Here is a 13,562-nt window from a genome sequence, read left to right as displayed (position 1 = left end):
AAATATAAAGAAGAGTGAAAATAAAAATATATATTAGTCTAAGCAGCGCAGGATAGCGTGATTCATCTCATGGATACTCAACAGCTAGCTAGAGCTTTACCGTATACAGATATCTCTGTTGGTGGAATTTATCCTGTAGACAAACTTCCTTTTGTCTGGCCAAAGCCGTGTGCAATAATTGCAAATACAGACAATCATAACCAGCCAGGATTTCATTGGGTCGCATTATTTATCGATCATTTTGGCTATGGAATATACTTCGATAGTTTTGGACAAAGACCTACCGATCCTCGCTTCAGCTATGTCCTTAGAAGAAACACTGTCTGTTACGAGTATAATAATAAAAGGCTTCAAGATTTTTCGTCTAATGTGTGTGGTTGCTATTGCATTGTTGCTCTACATTGGTTTTCCAATGGCGGAAATCTTTCGAGTTTCCAACGGCTGTTTGGAGACGATACTAAACTCAACGACAGTACTATAATGACAATGTATAAAAAACTGATTAAAAAAAAAAATATATTTAAAAATAAGCGTTTCCATTTTCACCGAGGTAGTGGTGCAACTGTACAACATTCTCATTGTAAATTTCGTTGAATAACGAAATAAATAAAGTAAAATAAATAAAATTGTTTTTTGTTTGAATTATTCCCTCTAATTTTTAAAAAATATATATAAAGAGAATTCTAAAATAGATGTTTAGTTTTAAAAAATGGCTTCATCAACAAGCATGGTGATGGCAGAACACATCGAAAAACGCACTTGGTTTGAACGTGGTAAAAGATTGATGTATCGTGTAGAATCCAATCGCCGTGAAAGTTTTGAAACATGGCCGTTAGCTCATCTTTTAGATATTTTTGAATTGGCTTCTGCTGGATTCTATTATACCGGAGTTGGTAACTTTGAATGTTGTTTTGAATGTGGAGTTAAAATTAACGATTGGACTTTGGGTGATAATCCTTGGCTTGAACATCATCGAAACAAACCAAGCTGTAGATTTGTGCGCCGAATACCATGTGGAAATGTCCCTGTGGGCATCCACCCTGACACCGTGGCTGTACCTACTTACTACCCTTATCGGAAAAATATTTCTCCTGTAATTTCACCGTCATTCCGTTATTCATATTATTCAGCTGCGGTATCAAGACTTGAACATCGAGAATTTTTAAGTCTTTTTGATTATGCACCACCACCGTACCCTGATCCACAGCCTGAGATTGATGTTAAAACTGCCAAGGTTCGACAATACTTGACTTATGACGTACGCCTGAAATCATATGGATATTGGCCTAGGCACATGAGCCAGACAAAAGAAAAGCTAGCTGAGGCCGGATTTTTCTACACTGGTATTGGTGACTACGTTCAGTGTTATCACTGTGGTAATGGTATAAAAGATTGGCTCCCAAATGAAGATCCATGGGAAGAACATGCACGTTATTTTAAAGAATGTTATTTTGTACGTGTTATCAAAGGACAAGAATTTATTGATCATTTTAAAATACCTCAAACCGATGATCAACCATCAGACGATGAGGAAGAAGCAGAAAGTTTGACAATCGAATCGAACTCAATAGTCATTATGAGAAATATACCTACGGATTACCACAGTATAGATGAAGATATTGAATTCAAATGTAAAATTTGTTTTGAAAAAAATTTAGGTATATTATTTTTACCATGTAGACATTTTGTTTCTTGTGGAAATTGTTCAACTGATTTAAAAAAATGTGTTATATGTAGAGCAGATATTGAAAAAGTTGTACGACCAATTATTTCATAAATATAAAAATAAAAATAATTTTTTAAACAAATATAACCTGTCTTGTAAATTATTTTACCTATTCATATACCCATGTTGTAAATTAATCGACTTAGTCAATCACAAGCCGTGATTCAGTCAATACCATGGCGTTTACAGCATTTTTGATTTTTTCTGTAGTTGTGAAGATAATTGAATCGAGAATACAAACACCGGGTTTGTATTATGATCATATCGAAAACGTGCGTCTAACGAGTAATAGTCTGCAACTTACAACGTATATCGATGTTGACGATCTTCTCAATTTTTTACCGAATATTTTACCTTTGCGTTACTTTGATGCTGATTTGGGCGGGGGAGGTAATTATACTAAAGAAGACCCAGGATTGGCTGGTCTACATAAAATATGTCAAAAGTATGAAGCAGATAAAATTGTAGAAAATAATTGTGACTTTGTATCACGACGCCTTCCTTTTGGAGCAGCAACGAAAAAATCGCAATGTATACAGAACAAATTAATTCATTATTTCATAAAGACGTTATAAAAACAAAACGTAATGAACCGATCTACCCTATCGTGGGTGCAATATCAAGCTCTTTATTTGGGATTCTGAATAAAGACGATGCCAAGATGATTAACGAAGAAATCAATAAATTAAAACGTGATAATAAAAAAACAATTTCCGTTTTAAATAATACAACCCATCTATTACAAACAGAGCTACATACAGTACAGACTCGATTAAAAAACAATGACGGACTTATCAATTATTTTCGTGCACAAATGGAAGAATTTAGTGTTGGATGGAAAAGCAAGGATACACTTTTATGGAAAGTTCACTTTGAAACTATGGTAAACCTCGGTCGTACCTGGCTTCAGAATATAGAGCTGAGTTATGATGAATATATTAATTCCTTAGAACTCGTAATTCAAATCGACTATTTTGCTAGACTCGGATTAATCCACCCTCGAATAACCCTCTAATAATGAAGCGGGTATTGATGGTCTGCGGAAAATTGCTAAAATATCTATTGCCTACCATGAGAGACGAATTTTACTGAGTATTATGATACCTCTACTATCACCAAAAATTTATTCAATAAATGAAATCCATCCAGCACCGATAAAACAACATACTTTCCAATCACATATTGCGGCATACATTAAACCTAGAAGTTCTTTGATTCTTATAGCCCAAGATAAAAGTGAATACAGTACCAACGTTAATATCCAGGCATGCCAATTTTCACCAGTCGTACCAACATTTTTTGTACTCACTCTTTTTCTTTACAAGATACAAGAAATATAAATTCATGTGAAATTAATTTATTAATGACAAACAGACAAGATAATATGTTAGATTGTGATATTCAATTTTATGAAAATCTTCAACCAAATTTTATTCAATTATATAATAAAAAAAAAGATGTGTGTTATTGTACGCACAGGGAAGTGAAATTATGTTCATTCAGTCATTAATAATTATGATAGAAATTTTTAAATTTATTGATTAGTTATAATATTAAGGTTCTATGTAAATGAAATTCTAATTCAAAAACTTAACACAGAATATTATAATCTATATATATATAAATGTGAAAATGAAAAACTTTGTTGCTAATGTTCTCAGCAACTACCGAACCGATCATTGTGATTTTTTCTTTCAATCAAAGAGCTTATTACGGAGATCGTGATGGGCGTTTATTCGATTTCATATCTTAATAAACAACCGAGTTATTATTTATTAGAAATAATAGCCTGTTACGCGGCAGAGGCAACAGGCGGCGCTTTGGTAGTGGGTGCTTTACACTCATACAATCACAGAGGTGGAAAAAGAGAGAGAACGCGCTATAGTCCTAAATGATTTATCTATTTGCATTTAAACATAATCGAAAAATTGAAAAAAAATTAACAATAATATTAGCTTAGGAATTATCAGGCCGATAGATAAAAAGAAGTGTAGGTCAAAACAAGCTTGAAAATTTTGGTAAATATTCGGTTTAAATGAAATGTGTTATCAATAGAAAATGTGTAATAAAATGAAAATGTTAACGTTCAAAATAATGAAATTCAGTCCGTCAGTACATAATAATTTCTTTGTTGGATAACCTTGGTTTAGATTTCCTATTCTGTTTTGAATGATAATGAAAATGACAACGCGAAATTATTTAATAGATATCATCATACATTATTAGTTCATTCAAAAAATTGAAAAACAAAATTCCATTCAAATAATTAAGGTTGAAAGTAAACCCCATCGTCAAACAAAGTTTGGATCCAATAGTATGTAAACCGCATTGTAAAGAAAAACAAACTGATAATTGAAACATAGTAGTAGTAAAAATTTTTTTAATGACAAGCGTAAATATGTATTCTGCCCCTATTCTTATGTGTTGAAGTTGTCAACTTTGACATTCATTATCTAAAAACAAGCAGAAAATTAAAAAAAAAATACACTTTTATTTGCCACCAAAATTCGAAAATTAAATAACGAGGAAATTTAACTTTCAACCTCAAGTTTGGAATAGGAATATTATTTAGAGCTAGCAAGTCTTTAATTCTTTTAAACAAATGATAACATCTCTGAAATTGTAAAATAATCCCAAGCAAAGCCAAATTAAAAATAATCTCAACGCTACACTAAACCGATCATCGTGATTTTTAAATAAAGAGCTTATCTCGCAGATCGTTATAGGCGTTTATTCAATTTCCTATCTTAATAAATAACCAAGTTATTAATTATAGCCCGTTACGCACCCAAGTCAACAAGCGGCGCTTCGGTAGTGGCTGCTATGCACTCATAGATACAATCACAGAGTTGAAAAAAGAGAGATAACGCCCTATAGTCCCAAATGATTTATCTATTTGCGTTTTAACATAATCAAAAAATTGAAAAAAAATTAACAATAATATTTTTAAACTAACTAGCTTAGAAATCATCAAGCCGATAGATTAATAGAAGTGTAGGTCAAAATAAAGATGCACCCTGGTAGAAATATTTCTCCAACTTTTATTCCAACTTTTCCAACTTTTTCCGCCATTTCTCAACCTGAAATTCCTCAACTTTTTCCAACCTAAAATTTACTCCAATTTTTTTCCAACTTCTTTCCAACTTTTTTCGAACCATGGGTCATTTTCGTAAAAAGGTAGAGAAGTTGGAAAAAGTTGGAAAAATATTTCTACTAGGGCAAGCTTAAAAACTTTGGTAAATATTCGGTTCAAAGGAAATGTGTTATGTTAATATAAAATCAACTGTGTATTAAAATAAAAATATTTTCAACGTTAAGAATAATAAAATTCAGTCAGTGAGTACGTACTAATTTATTTAATGGATAACCTTGATTTAGATTTTCCATTAATTCTGTCTTTAATGATAATAAAAATGGCAGTGCGAAATTATTTAATAATTATCATTATACCGTATTATTTCATTAAAAAAAAGTTAATTTTATTCAAATAATTAAGGTTGAAAGTAAATTCCATTAACAGTTTAGATTTTGAAGGGATATTCTACATGGTTATAGAAAATATTCTCAATGCTCCCCTGTCCAAAGTATAACCACTATACTAGCAGGTTCTTAGGAGTATATGTATCTGTAATCTATCTGGATAGACACACACATACTACTACAGTAGAGAAACAAGGAACAGCACCATTTAGAATTATGTGTCCACTGAATTCCTAGGAGAAAAAGGATCTATAACTGCTTCAATAATCCGTATTGTTAAGTAGAACAAATTGATAGTTGACTCAGCAATAATTGATAGAAATTCTTTCAACTACAAGCGTTAATATGTGTTCTGTACCTATTCCTAGGTGTTGAAGTTTCCAGTTTTGATATCAATTATCTAAAAAAAGAAATTTTGTGAGCCATCTAGACTCGCGGGTTGATCATGTGTAAACATCTTCGGCGTGTTTCTACGAAAAATTCCTACGAATGCGCAAAGTGGTTAAAAATGGAGTTGAAATATAAAAAAAACGGCTATTTATCGGTTATATGTCGTATATAGTGATTGAAATAACGATTAATTCTCAAATTTAATAATGGTAATCAATAGAGATCGTCGGGAAAAAGAAAATGTCTTTAAAAAAATTTCAATATCTCGAACAGTTTTAAAGTTGTAATATTTGTTAAAATTTCGATATATCGATTTTTTTTTTTATTAATTTGATATTAGAAGTCGATTAAACTCATCAAGAAGAAAAAAAAATAAATACAATTTTTTGATCGCGCGGATAGTTTTCAAATTATCGATATCTTTTTAAAGTTAATGATAATTTTTTTCATAATTGATAATATAATGGAGCTAAGTAAAAAAATATAGCTAAGTATAATATATAGCTAAGTATAATATATAGCTAAGTAAAAAATATAGCTAAGTAAAAAAAATAGCTAAGTAAAAAATATAGCTAAGTAAAAAAAATAGCTAAGTAAAAAATATAGCTAAGTAAAAAAAATAGCTAAGTAAAAAATATAGCTAAGTTAAAATTTAGCTGGTAAAATTATGTAGATATTGTGTGTTTGGCTATAAATATATAGCTAAGTAAAAAAAAAAGCTAAGTAAAAAAATAGCTAAGTAAAAAAAATAATAAATAAGAATGTGGCTAATTGGAAATTATGTAGATATTATGTGTTTGGCTATAAATATAGCTAAGTGAAAAATATAGCTAAGTTAAAAATATACAGCTAAGTAAAAAATATAGCTAAGTAAAAATTATAGCTGGTAAAATTATGTAGATATTATGTGTTTGGCTATAAATATAGCTAAGTGAAAAATATTGCTAAGTTAAAAATATAGCTAAGTAAAAAATATATAGCTAAGTAAAAAATATAGCTAAGTAAAAGATGTAGCTGGTAAAATTATGTAGATATTGTGTGTTTGGCTATAAATATAGCTGAGTAAAAATTTAACAATACGCGACAATCAATAATTAGCAGTGTTTTTTTGAAAAAAACAAAAACTTCCACTTTTTTTTTTCGAGAAAAAAAAAATGTATACATTTAAAAAAAAATATCGATAATTTGATAAATAGCTATTCGAGATATAAAAATTTTTATTTGGGCTTTTTTTTTAGATTGGCGAGTTTTATCGATTGCCTTTATTAATGTTTAAAAAAAAAAAAAATAATAATATATCGAAATATATAAGTTATTATAACTCGAAAATTATTCGAATTTTTTTATGTTAACTTTTTTTTTTACTTGACGAGATTCATTGATATAGCCATTATTAAATTTGAGAATTAATCGTTATTTCAATAACTATGCGATACATAACCGATAAATAGCGGTTTTTTCCATGTTTCAACTCTATTTTTAACTACTTTGCGCATTCGTAGGAATTTTTTCCGCATTTTTCCCGTAATCGTGGGAAAATTTTCTATAAAAACCGAATAAAAAAACATGTTGTCTCGTTTATGATAATATCTTCTGAAATTCCTCTGTACAATTACAATAATGATTTTCTCTTTCAAACTAACACATCAATGTCTATTTCTCTTTTTTTAAAACATAAAATTAGTCAATATTATGAATAAATTATTATTGTATAATAATTCAATATTATGTTTTGAATTTAGGAAATATGATTTTATTTATATAAACAATAATAATAGGTATATTAATCTTGTAAATGAAAAATACTTGCATACTTTACTTCGCCTAACAAATGCAAGTATAACTAATAAATACAAATAAAATCAATAAAATACTTGTATATTAATATATACAATGGCGCATATAATAAATAATTTAAATATATAAATCTGCGCATTTAAATTTATCTATACTACAGAACACCTGATGGTAACGGTTACTGACCGATTACCATGGCGCTGCAAGGCGTAGACTGACGAAAATGGTTCCTGCCCAGATCCGTTACCAGATCTGACGTCTAAACTCTATGTTTTTTCCTTTTACTCATACCCAACCCGCGCCTAAAGATGTTTACACATCAAAAATGAGCACGAAAATTCTGGAAAATTCATCGAAATAGATGATTTTTCCGGCTTTCATTTGCAACCAAAAAATCGAAAATTGAATAACGGGAAATATATTCAACTCTCAACCGTAAGTTGTGAATATTATTTCAAGCTAGCTAGCTCTAATTTTTTTCAAACAAATGATAACATTTAAAAATTGTCAAAATAATCCCGAGCAAAGCCGGGTTAATCAGCTAGTTTTATACCCTAACGGTACGACCCAACCCGTTTCATCAGTTCGAATCGGGTTATTTTAGGGTTAAGTTTTTCTAAGGTTTGTTCGTGGTTGGATAACTGTTACCTGACGGTTGTAATGTGCGCAAAAACAATCGTCTTTAACCGCGTTGTATAATGGTTATTCTAAGGTTATATGAACCGAAGACCAGTTTGCTGTAACCGTTATTTAACCGTTCAATAACTTCGGTTGGATTTCGGTTGCTTCGAGGTTGCCGCAACGATATGACCCAATCAGTCTCGTGGGTTAGAATCAGGTTATTCTGAGGTTTGAAGTTTTTATAGAGTTTGTTTGTGGTTGAATTACATCTACTAATGTCAGACGACCTATCCCTAGTAGAATTATTTCTCCGCCATTACTCCGGCTTTCTCCGGCATTATTCCGTTGTTGGCCCATTTCCGGCGAAATTACTCCAGCGTGAGATTGATGGCGGAGAAATTATTCCGGCATGGGATCGGTGACGGAGAAAATATAATAGTTGTTATTAATAGATCATCTGTTTGACTATTTTGAGCAGACAAACTAGAAGTATTTATTCATCGCTTGAATATTTTCATGATATGACAATCTATGTATTCTTTTGTGTTCTTTTGGCTCATAGAGAACCACATACAAACTCGCACATACACATGCTTAATTAAAAAAAAAAAATTGTCCAGTTCATTCACACATTTATAATCCAACGCATTTTTGATCACCGCTTGTTACATAGTTGTTCTAGGTTTCCTTTCGCGGCGGACGGCCGCTGAGAATACCACCCCACTGCTCACCGTAACTACTTTTTTGTAGTATATAATCAGATAATTACCGTTGACGAACCGCTAACCATCTACGAATAAACTAAGTTTAATTAACAGCCAACGAACCCTAAATAAACTATGAGTAAACCATAAATGGTGACCCAAAAGAGTTAGTTTCTGGTTAGTTTTTGGTGAGTTATTTGAATCCAAAATATTCGGGTTTGAACAAGGTTTGTTAATAGTTAACTAACAGTTAGTTCTCATTTGGTTATTTTTAGGTTTAAGAAGGGTTTGTTTTCGGTTTTTTTTGCGCACATTCCAACCTCGAGACAACCGTTTGATAACGGTTCATAAGGGGTTGGACCGTACCGTTAGGGTATAAATATTTATTTATTGAACAACTAGTCAGCCGAACACTTCTATTACTATTTCATGTATACTTTTTATTTTATGTATATATATTCATGAAATACTGAGTTTTTTCAGTTGCTCTTTTATCTTCAGGATTTCTGTCGGGATGATATCTTTTAATATTTTCCCGATATATCAACTTTAGATGACTTAAGCTTCGAATATTATTGAATATTGAGTCAATTTCAGCCTCGTAATCTGACATGTTACAGCCTGAAAAATATAAATAAAATTAATACAAATTATAATGGAAATAAATTTGATTTTAATTTAGTAGCTATCTCCTCAATATTTGAATAAAAAAAAAAAAAAAAAAACAAAACGAACTATTTGATGTTAAAAAAATTTATTGTCAAATATTGATCGATTTTTTCAACATCTTTTTTATGAGCGAATTAACCACAAACACATGATGGTGCATCATCGCCGCCACTACCACCACCATGTATTTGTTCTATTATGATTGCTGCTGTTTATATATGATCAATATTGTTGTTGTTATTTTGATTTCCACTCGGTACATCATTTATTAAATTATTATTTACTCCTGTTGTTGTTGTTTCATGGAATGATTCAATATTTAATCATCTGTTCCATTTTTTTGTCCTTAACAAATTCATTCAAGATCTTGAATTCATTTCGACCATGGCAAGCACGATCATAACAAGCACAAGCACTTGAATAACCACTATCTTGTGTATTATTTGATTATTGGACAGATTCATTTCAAATACTCATTATTTGTTTAAAAATATTATTATAACCACCAGTACAAGTCTCATCAAAATTATCAGACATTGGTATAGCACCTGGTCGTATTTTAATTTTTACTGATTTAGGATTACCAGTACATTTGTCACATTTTTCTGATAATATTTCGATGTCATCAATTGTTTCTTGAAATCCTATACAATCTAAAATACCATCTTTACTATCTTTACGTTCACGTGGTACCACATTTCATCCACATATTATTTATTGTTGTTCGGTATTGTGATTATGATGTTGCTGCCATATTATGTCAAGCACTTGAATAACCATTATCTTGTGTATTACTTGTTTATTTAACAGATTAATTTTAAATACTCATTATTTGATCAAAAATAATATAATAAATTATATATTGTGTATAATAAAAGTTTTAACTTTAATATTCACCTTTGTCTCTTAAATCTTTCATGAAACTAAAATTTTGAAACAAATTTTAAACAAATTTTTCGGTATCGTTGTCAAGGGAATAAATAAATAAAACAAGATAAAAAATAATTTAAAATTACTTACCTTCATACCGTTACTTTCGTTGCATCCATCTTTTGTTTTTTTTTTTTACTGCCCATTCTAAAGAAGTTTCACTTCAAAAATGGTTATATAGCATGGTTGAAAATACTGAGTTACGAGTTATTTGTAATGATGACGTGAAAACCCGCAAACTAAATTATACAGGTATAATAACTGTCAATAGTGGATGTAGAGCCCGTATCGACTCTGTGACATTAGTCGGGGTTCTTGGCATATCCCAAAATAATGATAAAGTCCTCCATCCCTATATTGGTGGATATGATTTTTTAAATTTAGTTGAAGGTATAAATGAAACTAATAAAACAGCGATTGAAAATTTTTGTCAAACTCAAGTTCTTTAAGTCTCAAAGAAATTGTAAAGACATTAAATGCTGTGAAATTTACTGTGACTGAAAAAGAAAAAATTCACGATACACACCTAAAAATTTTACTGGGTCAAATATTATTAGGACTTGTTCTTTTCTACCATATTTTAAAAAAACCAACATTGAATTGTTTTTACACAATAAGAAAAAAAATTAAAAAATTCAACGACATAAAAGTTGAAAATGATGTTGGATCCTCAGACAGACCAACCAACACCGACATCTACTAAAATCTGTAAGCTCTCCCACTCTTATTTTGAAAAAAGTATAAAAGCTTTCGAAAAAAAGTTTATTTCATCAGTTATTCAACATGGCTCAATACGACAGGGTTCTCGTTTTACCATATACAACGGCTCTTAATAAATCTAATACAAAATCATTGTGTGTTGGTCTTGAGTGGACAAGTGGCGAGTATTTTAAATCTGCAATACAGATTATAGCCAGTGATACCAAAAGAAGTATTTTTTTGGATAACGAAACGCAATGGATACCGTTGATGAAAATGTGTAGATCATTTTCATATTATTATGATGGTGACGATTCGAGACCGGACTTCAAACTCAATTACACTGAACCAGTACATCTTGGAGATTTAACTATAAGTTTTCCAGTCACAGACCATAAACGTGAGCGAGGTATTCTTTTTGAACAAGGGAATGTCCGTTTATTATTTATGAAAAAAACTTTGAGGACATTATCCTCTCTCGGAACATGGGTAGCAGCTTGTCAAAAAATATTGACTCATTATCCTGCAGATATTTACTCGGATGGCATTATAGAATATCTACGAAAAAACTTTGGAGGTGTACGTATTCATAAAGAAACTCTTCAGCATTATTTACAGATGACTGTTGGGAACCATTTATTTGAGGAAATACAGAAATCCACTGAAGACAAAACAAAACTTGAACCGGGTTTTATGGATCCATGTTTGCCTTTATTTAGTCAAGAATTTTGATCAGTTATATGAGTTTATTTATCCTGCCACTGCACCAAACAGTTTAAATCCTGTAGAGTATCGTGGACCAACACCTTCCCATTATGTAGACCATATGGTCAACGCCACTAAATAAAAAATGAATGAATGATTTGTATTTAAAAAAAAATAATAATAATAAATAAAAAAAAAAAATGATAAATTCCTTGTATTTTAAAATAAATAAATAAATAAATAAATAATAATAATAATAAATGATTGTATTTAAAAAAATAAATGAATAAATAATAATAATAATAAATGATTGTATTTGAAATATAAATAAATAAAGAAAAAAATAATAATAATTAATTCCTTGTATTTGAAAATAAATTGACTTGTATATATTTTTCCCACCACCTCTATAATAATAATAATAATAATAAGAATTTTGGATTTATCTGTGTTTTCGAAAAACTACTTCAGTCTTTATTTGGTCGTCATGGATATCGCTATTGTTGTTCTCGGATTTTATTTTTTCACCAAAAGAAATTGCTGTGTTTGGTATAAATGAAAAAATAGCTGGTCATTGGCTTTTAACGCCACCTTGTGACTTTACGACACTCTCAGCGTATGGCCGTTATGAAAACCTGAAGCGTACCCGTAAACTAAAAATAAATTGGTTCGATGGTGAGTCTGAGGAAGCACAAGTCATCAAAGTTTTAAGGACCCTCGCATCAAAAAGAAGAATTATTTTGAGTTCTGGCAATGAATCCTGTGAATATCTCGAGAAAGTACTATGCACGGCAATCAGAGATGTTGATAAAGAGAAATTTTGGCCTGAATTTATCAAACAATTACCACCGTTAACAACCTGTATTTACCATGGGTTACAGAAAGAAACAGGATGCGCCCTCCAAGTTGCGCGTCAAATAAAAAAATGGATGAACAATAGATATGAATTTGTTAAACAAAGAAATTATGAGGAGGCTGTTGCTATACCAGAACATTTACGTACACCTCGTGAGCCTGAAATAGATTATCCTGGAAGCATACACGGTGTGGATAAAACTGATGTTTGAAATAAAAATTGTAAAAAATAAAAATTTGAGAAAATAAAAATTTAATTTATATTTAAAAAAAAAAAAAAAGTCTTGAAATTTATTTCCATAGGTTAAGAATAGTATTATATATTTTTATTTTATATTTAAGTTTTGTTTTCAACCAAAAAAGATTTTAAGAAAAGTCCTATACATCATGTCTGAAACTGATCCCAACTATGTAACTATAAAAACCTCTCACTCTCACGCATTGCTTTCCCCATAAGACGTTTTTCTATCCGAGTCCTTATGTTATTCCTTACTCCAGACGTCACCCATGCATTTTTATTTCACCGTTGCCACGTGACGTCACCCATGCATTTTTCCCTACAATGCGTTATGGCGTTTTATCTATTCAAGCCAATCTCAAGAATCTATTTAAATACTCTCGTGATCCGTTTCTAGTTTCTTAGTAACCTTCTTCGTGATTTTTCCTGTTCCAACTCTCGGCCTAAATTAGTGAATGCCGGAGTTGCTTGTAGTGAGCCATGATAGGATGTGATATAGGTAACTTGTATATCGCTAAGATATACATCCTATTCTCTATAGTCGTCTTCCAATAACGCACGTATCATCATTTTCACACTGCGATTCACCCATTCAGTGGGATTTGCCTGTGGATAAGTGGTGTTTTAATCAATTTCATATGATTCTGGCTAGTCAGAGCTTGTCTGTCCTTGTTCTGGAATTCGGTACCATTATCCATAATCATTTCTTTCGGGATTCTCCAGCGAGTCATTACGTGATCCTTTAATA

General features: G+C 30.7%; 1 protein-coding gene across 1 annotated transcript; it reads left to right on the top strand.

Moving 5' to 3' along the window:
• Window positions 1-709: 709 nt before the first annotated feature.
• LOC122856375 (E3 ubiquitin-protein ligase XIAP-like) lies at window positions 710-12,788 on the top strand. The gene is made up of 3 exons (XM_044158052.1): window positions 710-1,544; window positions 1,659-1,756; window positions 12,603-12,788. The coding sequence occupies exons 1-3, from the start codon at window positions 710-712 to the stop codon at window positions 12,786-12,788; spliced, it is 1,119 nt and encodes a 372-aa protein (XP_044013987.1).
• The last annotated feature ends 774 nt before the right edge of the window (window positions 12,789-13,562 follow it).

Source organism: Aphidius gifuensis, linkage group LG5, assembly GCF_014905175.1.
Source record: "Aphidius gifuensis isolate YNYX2018 linkage group LG5, ASM1490517v1, whole genome shotgun sequence".
Lineage (NCBI taxonomy): Eukaryota > Metazoa > Arthropoda > Insecta > Hymenoptera > Braconidae > Aphidius > Aphidius gifuensis.
The sequence above is the reverse complement of the archived record's forward strand: the minus strand, read 5'-3'. Positions and strand labels throughout refer to the sequence as shown.

Excerpts from the sequence above, each read along its gene's own strand:
- LOC122856375 (XM_044158052.1), top strand. The coding sequence starts at position 710 with ATGGCTTCATCAACAAGCATGGTGATGGCAGAACACATCGAAAAACGC. Across the intron at positions 1,545-1,658 it reads CGATGAGGAAGAAGCAGAAA|GTATATTATTTTTACCATGT; the intron begins GTTTGACAATCG and ends AAAAAAATTTAG. Across the intron at positions 1,757-12,602 it reads GAGCAGATATTGAAAAAGTT|AAAGAAACAGGATGCGCCCT; the intron begins GTACGACCAATT and ends CATGGGTTACAG.